Here is a 17,229-nt window from a genome sequence, read left to right as displayed (position 1 = left end):
ACTATTAAGTTCTCATATGTGTTACCTCATTAAATTCTTACACAAATCCCATGAGGAAGTTCTGTGGGGTTTGTGACATTACAATATTTGATATTATAATTAATAATTTTGATATTACAATATTTGATATTACAAAAGGGGAAACTCAGTGACACAAAAGTTACCTAGCTCACCAGAGGTCCTTCGTTTAGTAAGTGGCAAAGCCAAGATTTAGTCTCCGTGTTCGTAACCAGTCAGCTTTTATGTGACTGGATCATCTACATTTTCTCTTTTGGCTGTAACACTTGATGATTCTGGGTTTGAATAATAACACCAACAACTAACGTCACTAAGGACTCAATATACACTTTTTATGTAGTGGCTCCCTTAGTCCTATCAGCAACTCTATGAGGCAAGTGCTGTTATTATCCCATTTTATAGATGAGAAAATCGAAGTACAGAGAGGTTAAGTGGATGGCCCAGTCTTGTAGTTAATAAGTGACAGTGGCAAGATTTAGAACTAGGCAGATTTAAGTGCCTGCTAGCTTTGCCACTATGTCTTATTGCCTGAAAGTAGGTACTTGAGTATTTAATCCATGGGTGTAACATGAGTTTTATAATATTTATTTTTGCTAATTAGAGATGATGTTTTGTGTGTGTGTGAGAGAGAGAGCGAGAGAAAGAGAACATGCACATGCACATTTACTTGTAAAAATGATGATTTCTTATCTGTGTGTTAAATAGGGGGTAGGCAGGCAGATAAGTGAGTGAAGTGAACTCAGCACAAGTGGTGTAGGGAATGGGGTGGCGGGGACTGTGGGGACTGTGGCATATAGGAAAGCACAGGTTCTGGCCAAAGGGGCAGCTGACAGTGGCTCAGCCAACTCCTGACCTGTTTTTCAAGCAGGAAAGTGGACCCAGTGTTGCTGGATATTGTGTGTGTGTGTGTGTGTGTGTGTGTGTTCCTAGAGAGGTCAGCAGTTTGGATTTTTAAACCAGAAGAAGATTTTGAAGCTGAATTTTAAATAATCACAGTTAATTGAAGTTATTTGCAACCACTCTGAAAGAAAGAAATATTGGCAACCTCTGATTTAGATCATCAGGGCTGGGGGAAAGTGACCTTCTGGAAGTGAGACTTGGCCACATCTTGGTATCCCCACTACTTTTGGAAAAGATGAAAGATGGACCCCAATCCAGAATACTTATGCATTCTCTTCTATTAAGATGTTATGGTATTATGCAATGTAGAGACAGTTGAATTTTTAAGTCTGCTTTTGAGAAACAGCTGCCTTGTGAGGTTGCACCATTCATCCAAAGGCCCCCAATATGTAGAGTGAGGAATCCTGGCATCCGATTTCAGCTCTGTCCTCAGCACTAGTTTCCAAGTCTATAGATACCTGATCCCTTCCAGGACTTTTTCAAACTGTATCTTCTTCATTTAGGTACACCCTGGCAAGACTACTCAGGGATCCCCACAAGAGAGTGTGAAGTTACTGTTACTGATAGGAGTTTGGGATCTCTCTCTCTCTCACACATGCACACTCAAAAAAGTTTGATGCTTCCTTCTGTGAAATGAGTTCTGAGACTCAGCACTGGTTTTTGAACTGCCCAAGAAGATCCTTGCACATGCTAAGGATCTACTTCAAGAAGCAAGGTGGGGGCATATTGATGACTGCTTGCCTTCCCCCATAAAGGTAGCTCCACTCTTACCTGTTTTACGCATTGGGCTTCCACTTATGATTCCCTTAGTACAAAGGTCTCTAAAGCTAAAACAAACATTGGCTCAATCTTGAAAACTTAATCATATCTAATGTCTGCTTCAATTTAAAAACCCTGATGTTCCTAAAAAGGGAGGAGAGTTCACATTACTTTTCCCCTGTGTTGCCAAAGTAACTTCCAGGAGCAAACTGGGTATCTGATCTCTGCAGACTGACAGTACTCTTTTAAAGCTTGGTGGCATTTTTTTTTTTAATGGTTGCTCTCCTTAAAGAATATTATTTAAGAAAAAAACTCATATCAACTTGCTGTGCTATGGTCTAAATTCGTGTCTCGGAAATATTATAGGTGAATGGATTTCCAGATGCTGCAAATAATGGAAAATCATGAAAACTCGAATCAGGGTCTCTGTCCTTAAATGTGTTTCAGTTTGCATTTTGATAGCAGTTTAGAAATGTTATCGCTTGTTTTGTCACAGACATAATTCACATCTTTCTTCAGGCACTGTAAACAAGAGAAATGGTTTAATGGCCCCATAAAGGCACTCTGCTGATGGCTGAGATTAGGCCCTTTAGTAATGGATATTGGTGTGTGTATGTGTGAGTGGTATATGTACACAGTGGGGGTGGGGAGGACTTGGAAGAGGTAAATGTACTAGAAAGAATCTTTGAGAGCCTCAGATGCAGCTGAAAGTGCCTTGTGCTTCTGTGTGTCTTGGAAGATGGATTCACAAAGCATGTGACACCATTGTCTTTATTTATACTCAAGCCTTCCCCTTTGCTTCTGGAATTTAACTGAGCACTAATTGAGGTCATTGCGATCCATTTATTACCTGAAATTGAAGTCATATTAACTTAAAGTGAATGCTTTTCATCTACTGAGTGTATTCCTAACTACATATATTTGTATAAAAGGCTGTGTGCATTTTTCATGCCATGCTTGTATCTGGTCTTAAATAATCTAATTTATGTATACCATTTACTTCCCCCCTCCCTTTTACAGAGTTTTTTTTTTTTTTTTTAATCACTGCTGTAGCCAAGCGAAAATTTTTTTTTACAAGCACTTTAGTATCCACACTATGATTTGTTTTGACTTTTTCAGTTACATTTTTTAGACAGGTGCAAAAAATTCTCCATGTTATACATCATCACCCTGATCTAAGTAAATGCCTTGAAATTTCTCAAAGCACATAAATTTGTAGATTTTTAGTCTCAATTTTGTGTCATTTTTTTCATCAGCTAGTTTGTGTATATTGCTGTAAAATTGGCTACACAAGGCTCCACATTTTTGGTTTTGAGAGTCAGAGTAAACCAAGAGTTAAGAGATTAAAATTAAGTATCCTTTGTTGACTAGTTGAGCTGTCTCTCTCACTAGCAGGTGTCACTTTCCATCCAGCCACTTTAGTATTTTCCTTCTCCTTTTTTATTGTAGACTATATTCTGGAACAGGAATCAGCAAACTTTTCTCTGTAAAGAGTCAGATGGTAAATATTTCGGGCTTTGTGGGTCATATGGTTTCTGTTACAACTACTCCATTTGGCCATTGTAGCTCAAAGTAGCCCTAGACTAGACCGAAATGAATGGGTGGGAGAGAGTTCTACTAATGCTTCATTTACAAAAACAGGTGGAAGGCCGGATTTGGCCCATGGGCTGTAATTTGCCAACCTCTGTTCTAGAACAGCAAACAGAAGACTATTCTAAAACATAATTTTGAACAGACCAGAAATCGCAACCTCAAAATAAAGAGACTGTCTTCAAGGCTCTTCCTCCAAAACTATAGATTTTATTTCTGTTTAGAGAAGAATTAAAAATGTGATGTGTTTTTCTTCCCAGGGTAATTGTTTGCTACTCACAGAAACTGCTACCCTATTTCACTCTTATGACAAGAGTTGGGAGGAAAGCAGAGTGAAAGGTCAGAGCCAAGACAACTTATCACTGTATTTACTTTCGCTGTCCACATATAGAAGGAGACCTTTCCATCATTGTGACATTTTGGCTATCAGAGTATAGGGGAAGCTTCAAATGTTGAATAGCAACATTCTTCCTTCAGTGGAATATGAGTGGTGTGAATTTTTAAATGCCTTTGGTCACAGTAATAAATTGAAAGAAGGCAGATTGCCTAAAAGCAAACGTGAATACTCTGAGAAGCGTTTTTATTTGGATACAAATGCCAAGAATATAGTAGTAAGGTCATACATACAGATACATGTATCAGACACACATGAATTAGTCATACTTAAAGAATATTGCCTAATATTTTTATTAGGGAATTTTTAAAACACCAAATAAAGATCTAATTGGACTTCTATGAGCTCTTGATAATAAGGACTGTGTCTTACTATTTATCTTCATTCCATAGCTCTGCATTCCTTCACCCTCTCAGGACCTGCCATAGTGTCTGGGGCATGGTAGATGAATTAACGAATGAATTAATGAATTAGTTGCTGAAGAAATGAATGAATAAAAATCTCGTATAATGTGATAGTAGTGCTCATGCATGAAGGAAATAATGAGTGTGTGTGTATAAATAAATTTGAATTATACACTCAAGAGTTCAACAGTTACAATCTTAAGATTGAGCCCAGGACTCTAATTTATTTATTTATTTACTTATTTTGAATCAGAGTCTCCTCTGTCACTCAGCCTGGAGTGCAGTGGCGCAGCTCACTGCAAGCTCCGCCTCCTGGGTTCATGCCATTCTCCTGCCTCAGCCTCCCGAGTAGCTGGGACTACAGGTGCCCGCCATCGCGCCCAGCTAATTTTTTGTGTTTTTAGTAGAGATGGAGTTCCACTGTGTTAGCCAGGATGGTCTCGATATCCTGACCTCGTGATCTGCCCTCCTCGGCTTCCCAAAGTGCTGGGATTACAAGCGTGAGCCACCGTGCATGGCCAGGGCTCTAATTCTTAATGTGCTATGATTTAGTGTTAGATCTTTAGTCAGACATGGTCTTAGCTTCTTTGTGCCTTTTAAAAAGATCTGTTACATGGGAATGATTGTATATGTTCTTGTCTTAAATGATGAGAATCAAATAGAGTATGGGACAATTCTTTGAAAATAGTTAAATATTATGTGTTTGAGTGTTTTTTTTGTTTTGTTTTGTATAGTTAATGTTTTCTATTAGGATTACAATTAGTGTTTTCTATTAGGATTCCAAACTCAATCAGAGTTTGTTAAGTCAACACTTAAGTTAAACATATTATCTTTGTTAAATTTACAAGACATCGTCTTCATTGTAAAAATATAAACAAAAACATACATGAATCATAGATTTCATTGTTCATTCTCTGGATTTACATTAACCAGTCAGTTGTAACAAACATTATCTGTTTTCAATGTAAGGATACAAATAATGCCCCAATATTATGATTGTTTGGGAAATTATTCTCCTATGAGCAAATTTTAAGTTCATATTCTCAGCCAGGTGTGGTGGCTCATGCCTATAATCCCAGCACTTTGGGAGCCCGAAGTGGTCAGGAGTTTGAGACCAGCCTGGCCAACATGGTGAAACCCCGTCTTTATTAAAAATACAAAAAAATTAGCTGAGCATGGTGGCACACACCTGTAATCCCAGCTACTTGGGAGGCTGAGGTAGGAGAATCACTTGAACCCGCGAGTCAGAGGTTGCGGTGAGTTGAGATCGTGCCACAGCACTCCAGTCTGGGAGACAGAGCGAGACTCCATCTCAAAATAAATGAATGAATGAATAAATAAAGAAGTAAATAAATACATATTCTCCACTTATATTTCAAGTGTTCAAATGTGATTTTACATTATGTATCTACCCACAACCAAAGATGTAGTTGTATACCAGCATTGTTGCTCTTAGAAAGCTAAGGGCATTTCTATGCTCTGGTAAAATAATAATGACAAGATTGTGCCCTCTTTCTAAAATATAGGTAGAAAAAATTGAAAGCAATGATGTGTCATAGTTCATAGTTCTAAAATGAAAACAGTTACTAATTAAGCAAAAACTTCATGAGGAATACCATAACCCCAAGTAAACTTCCGAATGAAGAAGTAGTTAAGTTTATTTTGGAAGTACATTTTTTAAAGTCTTGGTATTTTGGAGCTCTTAAATTTAACCATTAGAAGAACTCAAGTGATCATTAGTCAGCCTTAAGATGTGGTTTTAAAGGTCAAGCTTCCATCAAAGAAAAAATGCAAGACACATCTCTTGAGCGTTCTTTCTGCCTTTCCTCCCAAAAATTTAATTGTCCGAAGGAGTTGTGGATTATAAAAGTTTCCATGGAAAATGTGTTTGAAGAATGCCAGAGGAAGACTGCAGATTTTCTAGATAAATTATCTGAACTGTCTGAAGTCAGGGATAAAAAATATAATATCATTTTGAACCACCACTTTGCAAATGAAATGAAGGAGTTAACTCACTTGATTTGGTACACTTGAAGAAGGAAAGATTCACTTTAATTAAAACTACAAACAATGCAGATGCCTGTAACTCTGTTCCAGACCCAGCAAGGATGGTACTGCAAGAGGAATGAAAGGTATCTAGCAGCCTCGGCAGCAGGCTGGAGCCGTGTTCAACGAAAGTAATTTAATTAGTGTTGATCATGACTCCAGATGATGGTGATTTGATAAGGAATAATTTAGTACTTAACAGCCTTTTACATGCACCAACTCCATGTGGGAAGGTAAAGCAAATTGCACAAAATGAATGTGCTGCTTTTGCTTGTGCCTGTGCCAATGAACTGGAAAACCGCCTGTTAGCAGACTCAGATTCTCAGCCCTGTGATGAAATACCCAACACGTTTTCAACTCAGCCCTCTCTGATGGAAGTCTCTACACTACTCTTATTTAAGAATAAATAAGAGAAGTCATTTTTGTGACACAGAATCTCCAGGAAGCAGGAAAGTTAAAATGAGGAAAATAATGTAGCCTACGGCTTTTGTGCTGTAAGTTGAAGATTTTTAGGTTGGCTTTCTCTTTTTTCCTCACATGCAGCAATTCAAAAACAAAATATTCTTACCAACTCAGATTCACTGGATTACTTATTTGGCTTATGATTAGGAAAAAATAAAAAATAAAATCAGTTTCAAGGGCCCATAGTGACTGAGGCCCACATAGGTTGAACCTGTTATGGAGAGAGCTGGGTATCCCAAAACTGCTGGAGTGGGAGAACTTGTAAGAATCCTTGAGTGTTGGCATCTAAGGAAATGGAATATGTTACTGGATTTAAAAAAAAAAAAAATCTTTTAAACTACTGGACCTATTTGAATGCAGCATACATCAGATCACAGTGGATTCAAATTTGCCCAATTATGAGCAATCACCTAGAAAGTTTTATAAGATTCAGAATCCTGATACAACCCAGCTCTAATGAATGGAATTTCTGGGAGTGGTGTATTAGTTTTCCCAGGCTGCTGTAACAAAGTATCACAAACTGGGTTGCTTTGTGAAATTTGTTGTTTCAAGTTCTGGAGGCTGGGAATCCAAGATGAAGGCTGTCAGCAGGACTCGGAGGGCTGAGAGAGAATCTATTCCCTACTTCTTCCTAGCTTCTGGTAGTTTCCTGGGAATCTCTGGCATTCCTTGGCTTGTAGAGGCCTCACTCTTACCTATGCCCTCGTTTTCACGTAGCAGTCTCCCTGTGTGCATGTCTCTTTAACCAGATTCTCCATTTTATAAGGATACTAGTCACATTGGATTAGTGCTCACCTTAATGACCTTATATTAATGTAATCTTCCAAATAAGAGATTCTGGTGTTGAAATTTCAACATGTAAATTCTGAGGGGACACAATCCAACCCATAACAAATGGGGTTTGAGAATCTGTGTTTCTCCAGCAGCTCCCTAGATAATTTGATGATGTGCCAGATTTGGGGATCCTGTGTTCAGGGATCAGCTCGCCTCTAATAACCTTTTGAGAATCCTTACGCTCTGCAGTAGTAGACTGAATGTTTGTGTCCCCCTCTCACTGCCCCTGCCCCAGCAAATTCAGATATTGAAACTGATTCCCCAGTGTGATGGTATTTGGAGGTGAGGACTTCGGGAAGTGATCAGGTCATGAAGATGGAGCCAATGGGATTAGTGCCCCTATTCCCTTACTAAAGAGATCCCAGGGAACTCACTTGTAATTTCTGCTATGTGAAGTTGCAACAAGAAGATGACTATCTGAACCAGGAAGTGAGATTTCACCAAACACTGAATCTGCTGGTGACTTGATGCAGGATTTCCCAGCTTCCAGAACTGTCAGCAATAAATACCTGTTGTTTATAAATCATACAGTCTATGGTATTTTTGTTACAGCAGCCTAAACAGATTAAGACATGCCCCTTCTTTTGAGGTCACTTCAGGAAACTCACTGGGCCAATCTGAAAGTAGTAGAGCACCAAATAGCATTTCCACTAGCATGGATCATGCCTTTTGCTTCTAGGTCCATACTAACGGACATTTTGATAGAAGGCTGTTGTTATGCTAGCAGCCATTCATGATGGTGCCGAAAACATGCCATTCCTCCCCACCCTCCATTCCTTACCCATCTGGAATAATCTCTCCTGTGAAGTTGAAGCGCATTTTCAGATGTCTCAGCTGCGTCAAAAGGCCAGACCTGTTCAAGTAACTTAATTAGTGTAGCTTTGATTAATGTCCCTCAGAGTTTTTCAAACTTTATATTGATACACATTCATTATGATGCAAAAATCTGAAGTGTATAGTTTGATGAATTTTACATGTGTATATATCCACATAACCACCACCTAGAGCAAGATATACAATGTTTCTAGCAAGATGTATTTCCATAACTTCGTACCTGTGAGATCATCTGTGTTTTTGCATGTAATTTGTCCCTTTTTATTCCTGTTTAGTATTCATTCCATTGTATGCTTATGCCATGATTTATTTATCCATTTGCCCATCGGTTAATATTTGAGTTTTTCCAGGTTTTGCTATCATGATTAAAGCTTCTTTGAACATTCTCACACATGTCTTTTGGTGAATATATGCACTCCTTTTTCTTGGATATATACCTAAGTGTGTATTATTGGATCATAGAGTAGATTTCTGTTGCCCTGGTAGATATTGCCAGAAAGTTTTCCAAAGTGCTTGTCATACTAATCCATACTCTCAGCAGCTTGTATAAAAGTTCCCATTGCTTCTTGTCTTCACCAAAACTTCGTAATGTCTATCTTTTGCAGGTTAGTCATTCTGGTGATATCTATATCTATCTGATACAGTTATATAGTGATAATCTCATGTGAATTATTTTGCAGTTTTCTGAAGAATAAAGATTTTAAATACCTTTGCATATATTTTATTGTTGTTCCCATTTGTTTTGCTGTCTGGATATCCTCTTTTGTGAACTGCCTGCCTGTTTCAAGACTTTTTGCCAATTTTTTAAATGGGGAATTTGTCTTATCTTACTGATATGTTGCAATTCTTATTTTCTTAAATATGAGTTCTTTGTCAGATCTTTCTACTTAAAACATCTTATAGCTTGTGACTTACTTTCCTTTTTTTTAATAGTGTCTTTTGAAAAAGTGTTCTTGATTTCAATGAAGCCTAATTTGCTGATATTTTTTCTTTTATGGTTAGTGCTTTTTGTGTCCTGTTTATAAATATTTTCCTACTTGATGGTACTCAAGACTTAAAATATAGTAATATTAAACATTATAGTCTCCAATATGGCTGACATTTTGATAAATATGATAAACTTTACATCATACTGCATGCATATTTATTAGCTATAGAGGTCATCAATTTTTAGTCATATAAATTTGATCTAATCTCTCAGGTACAATATGATTTGTTACTTGAATTCCTTATATGTTGCTACTGCTTTTTCTTATGAAAATGTAAAACCCAATACTTAATCTGAAGTGCTAAAACTTGGATGTATGCGTGTTCTCACTTATAAGTAGGAGCTAGATGATGAGAACACATGGACACAAAGGGGAAGAACAGACGCTGGGGGCTACTTGAGGATGGAGGGTGGGAAGATGAAGAGGATCAGAAAAAAATAACTACTGAGTCCTAGGCTTAGTATCTGGGTGATAAAATAATCTGTACAACAAACTCCCATGACATGAGCTTACCTATATAATAAACCTGCACATGTATCCCTGAACCTAAAATGAAAGTTAAAAAACAAAACAAAACTTGGGAATGCATGTTTTGCTAAATATGTTCAAAGATGTAATAAATAATAGAAAACCATTTGTTTAAAAAAAAAAGAAATGCATGGTTAATGTATTACAAAAGTGTGTCATTTAGTATTTGTTATTCTAAGATGTCATGTACACACACACAACATGCAGATATACACTGGGGGACAATTTTCTTATAGAGTACTACTTTATTTTTTTGTTTGCTTATTTATTTATTTGAGACAGAGTCTCACTCTGTCACCTAGGCTGGAGTGCAGTGGCACGATCTTGGCAACCTCTGTCTCGTGGGTTCAAGTGATTCTCGTGCCCCAGCCTCCTGAGTAGCTGTAATTATAGGTGGACACCACCATGTCTGGCTAATTTTTGTATTTTTAGTGGAGGTGGAGTTTCACCATGTTGACAAGGCTGTTCTCAAACTCTTGGACTCAAGTGATCTCGCCACACTGACCTCCCAAAGAGCTGGGATTACAGGTGTGACCCACTGTACTGGGCCTAGAGCACTACTTTAAATTCTTTGTGGGTTTTCTTTTCACATTTAAAAAATGTTTACCCAGGAAATTGAGGACACATACACAAATGTAAAGAGAATAATGTTAATTCCTTCCTGCCCTTCAATTGGCTTTTACCATTTATCAATATTTTTCTAATCTTATTCATCACTTTCCTCATAAATAATTATTTTTTCTAGAGTATTTTAAAGAAAATTCTGGATATTTTATCTGTAAATATTTTATGAATCTCTAAAATTAAAACTTTTTAAATACAGCTACTGTGCCATTATCACGTCCAACAAAATTAACAATGATTTATTAAATTCTCTAATAACTAGTCTATACTAAAATGTCTTATTTATTGCAGAGTTGTCTTTTTATAGTTGGCTTGTTCAAATCAGAGTTCGAACAAGTCCTCATAATTGATTCTTGAGGTCCTTAAGCCTCTTCTGACAGAAGAATTAGAGCTTTCTGACTTGGTAAAGTTAATGCACATGAGTATTCTTGACATATGGAGATATACAAAATTTCTCTTTTGGTTTTCTTTTCTCTTTACTTTGAATAGGCGTGCTAAACATGTATGCACACACACACACACAACATTAAAAAATACTTTAAAATTGTACACCTAGGATAATTATTTTATTATTATGTGTTAATTTTCTCTTAGATCACTTAAGTAAAGTTTGCCTATTTGGCAAATTTGTTTTCTAGAATATTTCAGATGACTCTTGATTGCCATTGAACACTTGTATCAAAATTATATGCATATAAAACAAATAGTATTTGTTTTTCTGATGCTTGGTAGTTTGTGATATCAAATTTTTATATTAAAAATTATATATAGCATTCAAGCTAATGCAAGTTTATAATTCTGTAATGGCATAATTAGATTGAATGACAAATAACATCATAAACCACAAAATTCCTCTTGTCATATCTTTCTTTTTGGAATGCGGACTTAACATACTGTGTTTTAATTTCAGTTTGTATAAGAGTTAGAATAAATCTCCACAGCACGTGTTTCTGTTACATTTATCCCTTGACTATTCATACCTGTGGATATTATACGTAAATTACAAAATCTATTCTTATGACTATTTTTTCCTTTTTTAAACCAATTTCCCATTTATACCAAAAATTTAATTACTCTGATAAGATTTCTAATAAGCATTTCTTCAGTTTCATATTGAAGAATAAAAAAAATAGCTTTTTTTTTTTTTTTTTTTTTGAGATGGAGTCTCACTCTGTTGCCCAGGCTGGAATGCAATGGTATGACCTTGGCTCACTGCAACCTCCACCTTCTGGGTTGAAGCAGTTCTCCTGTCTTAGCCTCCCAAGTAGCTGGGATTACAAGCACCTGCCATCATACCCGGCTAATTTTTGTATTTTTGTAGAGACAGGGTTTCACCATGTTGCTCAGGTTGGTCTTGAACTCCTGACCTCAGGTGATCCACTTGCCTTAGCCTCCCAAAGTGTTGGGATTACCGATGTGAGCCACAGCGCCCGGCCTATAGCATGTTTTTTAATTATTGGATTTAAAACTGTGATTCCCTTCCCATATACGTATTTTTTAAGTTTTCATATTTTGTGATGTAGCTTTGTATGTTATTAAACATAAATGCATATAAGCATTTGTATGCTTTAAGTCACAGTAAAAAGGTGAAAACATCATTTCATATAGAATAATTGTTTCATGATAGATTACATGTGACAAACAACATTTACGTATTTCTCAGATTTCATCTTCACAGTTCTGGTAATTAGATAGGCAGATACTTAATCTCTATTTTATAGATGAGAACTGGCCTCAAAGATGTTGACTTTTTGCCCAAAGTAAAATCAGTCACTTTTGGACCTGCGCCTGGATTTTCTTTGTTCTAGTCTAGTTGTCATTTCATTAAACTATTATTATTGATGCAGTTGATATATTTTACTTTCAATAATGCTTAAAATTGTATTTTGGTCTTTAGCTGATTCTTGGCTAATCAGTTGTAGTTTTTCTGCTTTAGTCATTGTAAACCTTTCTGATATGTTTTCAAAATGTACTTTCTTGAAACTGAGCTTCTAGCATTGTTAATATCAGTTAAGCAAACTACAAGTGACTCACTTAAGTAATGAGAGAAAATTCAAGCATGCGTTTTGTTATACAATAAAGGCAGAAAAGGAGTATACGAAGATTTTCTGAAATCTTCTGCTACTGAAATTCATCAAATGTGATTTTTCTTACATATATAATATGAGATGTGAATGATATTTTCAACAAGAGAAGTAGAACACATTAATCTCCATAATTCCTAACAGCATTTAATTTTTGTGGGTATTTTGTTCTTTTTTCCAGTGGCTTTTCATGGCCTACCCCTGAAAATCAAGAAAGAACCTCACAGTCCGTGTTCAGAAATCGGCTCTGCCTGCAGTCAAGAACAGCCCTTTAAATTCAGCTATGGAGAAAAGTGCCTGTACAATGTCAGGTAAAGCCACCAGGTGTTTGTATATAAGATAGTGGTTCTTACTGAATCAAAAAGTCCAGAATAATATGAAATCTCAAGTCATATTTTATGAGTTACATCTTTAATATGTAACAAGCTAATTAGGTAATGCATTTAGCAGAATTATAAAGAACCATTTACCATCCAAACACACACTTTGGATTCATTTTAAAGCAATAATTTTTATCCAGATCATTAGTTGCTTTTCTACTGTAGGTATACATCTTGGGTTTGAAAAAGGAGTTTTACTTGGCACAAGCAGCTTTTGAAAGTTCCCATTAGAATGAATGCATTATACACTTTAGATAGAGTTTGTAGAAAAAAAAAAAAAAAAAATGAAACATTTGGCAGGCCTAAGCAGTACATTAGTTATCTGTCAGGTTTTGCAGATGATCTATAAGATGAGTTCATGGACAATTTGCAATAAAACTGGAATTTTATAAGACTTAGCAGAGGCTATTATCTATTAAAAAGCTGGTTGTTCTGATGATGATAATAAAGGATGGTGCAGTAAAAGTACATTGTTCATTTGTTAGAAAATTTTATCACATATATGTTCATTAAAAACCCTTCAAAGTAAATTGCATGATGCTACTTTTCATATTGGCCTTTAATTGTATAAAGAAAAAGTTGGCTGTTTCTGCTGAATATTATCACTCTCAATTACAGTAGAAACTTAGTTCTTACAAGGAGTTTGGAAACTTACACAAATGATTCCAGATATTCGTACTGTTTTATAAGTTATGTCAATTCAGATTCATCATACATTATGACCCAAAGGAGTCTTCTATTAAATATTTCCTCAGATATTTATTGCATGCACTGTTTATGTCCAAGATATGTAAGATTGTAGAAACATAGGCCAGACGTGGTGGCTCATGCCTGTAATCCCAGCACTTTGGGAGGCAGAGCTGGGCAGATCACCTGAGGTCGGGAGTTTGAGACCAGCCTAACCAACCTGGAGAAGCCCCGTCTCTACTAAAAATACAAAATTAGCCGGGCATGGTGGCGCATGCTATAATCCCAGCTACTCCGGAGGCTGAGGCAGAAGAATCACTTGAACCCGGGAGGTGGAGGTTGTGGTGAGCCAAGATCGTGCCATTGCACTCCAGCCTGGGCAACAAGAGAGATAATCCACCTCAAAAATAAAAAAGAAACATAGACTTGTGCCATTATGGCAGCTGACCAGTGCTCAGATATTTTATTACCATTTGTTCTTGCAAACTTGTCTTTTGTGTTTGCTTTTCTAAGAAGTTCACCAGAGCCCGAAATTATAAGCAGGCTCAATTGAAACTGCAAAGTTTTATAAAAAAGGTCTCTTGTAGAAGCTAACTATCAAAGCATACTGAATTCAGATAAGACAGTATTGATCAATCTGAGTTTTATTTTATAGTTTAGTTTTGTTTTTGCATTTTCTCCTTACAAGTACTGTGTATCCACAACATAATTATTTAACATATTGAGGACTTTCTAGTCAATGCCAGTTAGATATAGAATTGTCATTGCCTTTCAGGATTAATCAGAATTGTGATTGTGAAATCATCACTGTTTTATATGCCATATCTGACATCCATAAATCAATAATAAAGGAATTGCCTGAATATTTTGAGTTTCTTTTGGGGGATGAATAATCTCCACAGTGATATATGGTATATGCAATAAATTCTGATACTTCCATCTCTATACAGAAAATATTATTGAGTACAGCATTTCATGGGAGAATAGTTTCATTTTTTTCTTCATTCATGAGAATGAGTTAGGTTAACCATTTCACAAAAGAAGTGGGTTTTTCTTCAGAATACTGGTAAAGAACATACGTGTAACCAAACATGCACTTCATTATATGAACATTGTTGACTTTGCTTTAAAGCAAGAGTGGGCTTGTACAGCATGTATTCCTTTACTCCTTGTAAAAGATTTTTGCAGGTGGATATAATTCTGTTGCATTGACGGAGCAATAGAATAAATTATTACATAATTTAATTCAAAAAGAAATATTTCTTTCTAAAGGAAAAAAAGTGTACTGATGATTGCTTTTTATTTTATTTTACTTATTTTTTTCTGAGACAGGGTCTCACTCTGTCAGCCAGGCTGGAGTGCAGTGGCGCGATCTGGGCTCACTGCAACCTCTGCCTCCCGGGTTCAAGCGATCCTCTCACCTCAGTCTTGTGAATATCTGAGCCTACAGACATGAGTCACCATGCCCAGCTAATTTTTTGTATTTTTAGTAGAGACGGCGTTTCACCATGTTGCTGAGGCTGGTCTTAAACTCCTGTGCTTAAGCGATCCTCCCACCTCAGCCTCCCAAAGTGCTGGGATCACGGGCATGAGCCACTGCGCCCAGCAAAATGAAATACAGCATTCTAACTTAGAAATGTCCTGTTGTTAAAAAAAGTTAAGGAAATTTAGTTTTAGTAAAATATTTTATAGATGACAAAAACTAGTTAAATCACATTCCTGAAAGTTACACATAGGAAAGCAGTTTAAAATCATAATATAAAAATCAAGCTTACTCATTTTATTATTTTGTAATTGTGGGTGTTTAGGAGTTAGACTATAATAGGATTTTATTCCTAATAACATTATTATGTACTTATTCTCCAAGAAAGTTTAAATATATGAGACATTTTAATTGACCTCATTAATCTTCATTATCCCATGTGAGGAAGTTAAGGCCAAGCATCATTTATTTAATATAATAAAATGAAAATAAAGTAAAAGCATTGCCTTCTTAAAATCCCACCACAAGTAAAAGCAAGCCAGGTATAGTCTCTACCTTATTAAGCTGATGTTAGTTATTATTTTAAAATCTTACATAATATAAAAGAAAAATGTAGTGTTAGAACTATTTAATGATTCAGGAAAGATCTATCAAACTTTCTTGAATAGATATATCAAGAGTAGATGGAAAAAAATACCACTACTTTTCTGGACAGTAATTTTCCTTATACTAAGTTGTTTGTATATGCATTAAAAATACACATTTAATATTTGTGCTGTTACAAGGTTTTGCATTAATTATCCTATTTTCTGTTTAAGAGTGTTGTGATTTTTGAAGTTTATCTGTTCTGGATTTAAAAAACAACAGCAACAACAAAGTTTTCATTTCCATTTGACTTAAGTTAAAATATCTTTTCTTCCTTTGGATTAGAAACTTTTTAAAAAAATAGCTCCAAAGAAAGAAATGTTCTCTTTTCTTTTGTCCCCTGGGTAGTGCCTATGATCAGAAGCCACAAGTGGGAATGAGGCCCTCCAATCCCCCCACACCATCCAGCACGCCAGTGTCCCCACTGCATCATGCATCTCCAAACTCAACTCATACACCGAAACCTGACCGGGCCTTCCCAGCTCACCTCCCTCCATCGCAGTCCATACCAGATAGCAGCTACCCCATGGACCACAGGTAACCTGCAGATACCACTTTTCTAGAAACTGTTTTTTGCATTCTTGGAAAAAATTTCTATTAACAGTTCTGAAGACCTAGAGTAGATTTAAGGTGAGCCTATTAATTTTGCACATCTGTGCAAAATATTTTTAGAAAGAGCTCACTCTATCTATACTTATAATTTGTGGAGAAAGTCATTTATAAACATTCCTTTTATAAACATTTAAATTGGTTGCTAAAATGGAAAATTAATCTATCTACTGACATTTGAGCATTTCCCTTTCGCTTTGCTTGAATTAAATTGCTTCACTTAAACTTTAAATCAGATCATCCCATTTTTATGAGCATATGTGTGTACTTCTTCTGTAAAGTTAGGAGACTAATTTTAGTAGGTAGCTTATGGAATTAGGTTTTTTACCTTATATTGAATGGTTCAGCTGTACATAGTTTTGCAGAATAGAACTTATTTGATTAAAACTGTTTACCATCCTTTCCAAGTGATGAATATTTAATATCAGTAAACACATGACTCTGGACACTGAGAATATACAATTAAAGAGATAGAGACTCAATTAGTATTACTTAGAAAGGAGCAAGACAGAAAACATAGCATAGATCTAAGGAGAATACTGTGTTAGGTAATTCATGACTCCTTGAGATTAAGAAATTCATATTTAAATAAAATATTAAATAAAACCTGTAGAGGTTCTGAGATGTACTACCTTAATATACAGCTTAAAATCCAGGTTGCTCATATACAGCAGCTCTCCTTCTTTATCACTTCTGCTTTGTGCTTTTATATGCAGTGGTGTGCTGGTAAATGTTTAGCAACATTTACCATTTACTGGCAAATGTTTAGCCTGCATGGGAGAAAAACAAAAAGGCCTCATCAGTAGCTTTTGCTGGCTCTGTGATGTACATATTGCTTTCATGGCCCACGATGAGCCATCACTGTGACAACCCTGAATGCCGACTTGCAAAGATGCAATAGCACAGCATAATGTAGTATTTCTAGCATATGGATACGGGAGACATAAGTAAACTCAGGT

General features: G+C 36.1%; 1 protein-coding gene across 5 annotated transcripts in view; it reads left to right on the top strand.

The window, feature by feature from the left end:
• The window catches only part of ETV1 (ETS variant transcription factor 1), a 99,749-nt gene that overhangs the window by 38,665 nt on the left and 43,855 nt on the right, over window positions 1-17,229 (top strand). For 3 of the 5 annotated variants that reach the window (XM_033192980.1, XM_033192981.1, XM_033192982.1), the window contains 2 exons: window positions 12,648-12,777; window positions 16,010-16,198. In XM_033192980.1, coding sequence (XP_033048871.1) covers window positions 12,648-12,777; window positions 16,010-16,198 — 319 coding nt within the window. The remainder of the gene's footprint in view (window positions 1-12,647; window positions 12,778-16,009; window positions 16,199-17,229) is intronic. The other 2 variants (XM_033192983.1, XM_033192984.1) reach the window with 1 other exon arrangement.

Source organism: Trachypithecus francoisi, unplaced genomic scaffold (assembly GCF_009764315.1).
Source record: "Trachypithecus francoisi isolate TF-2019V2 unplaced genomic scaffold, Tfra_2.0 Lachesis_group4, whole genome shotgun sequence".
Classification (NCBI taxonomy): domain Eukaryota; kingdom Metazoa; phylum Chordata; class Mammalia; order Primates; family Cercopithecidae; genus Trachypithecus; species Trachypithecus francoisi.
The sequence above is the reverse complement of the archived record's forward strand: the minus strand, read 5'-3'. Positions and strand labels throughout refer to the sequence as shown.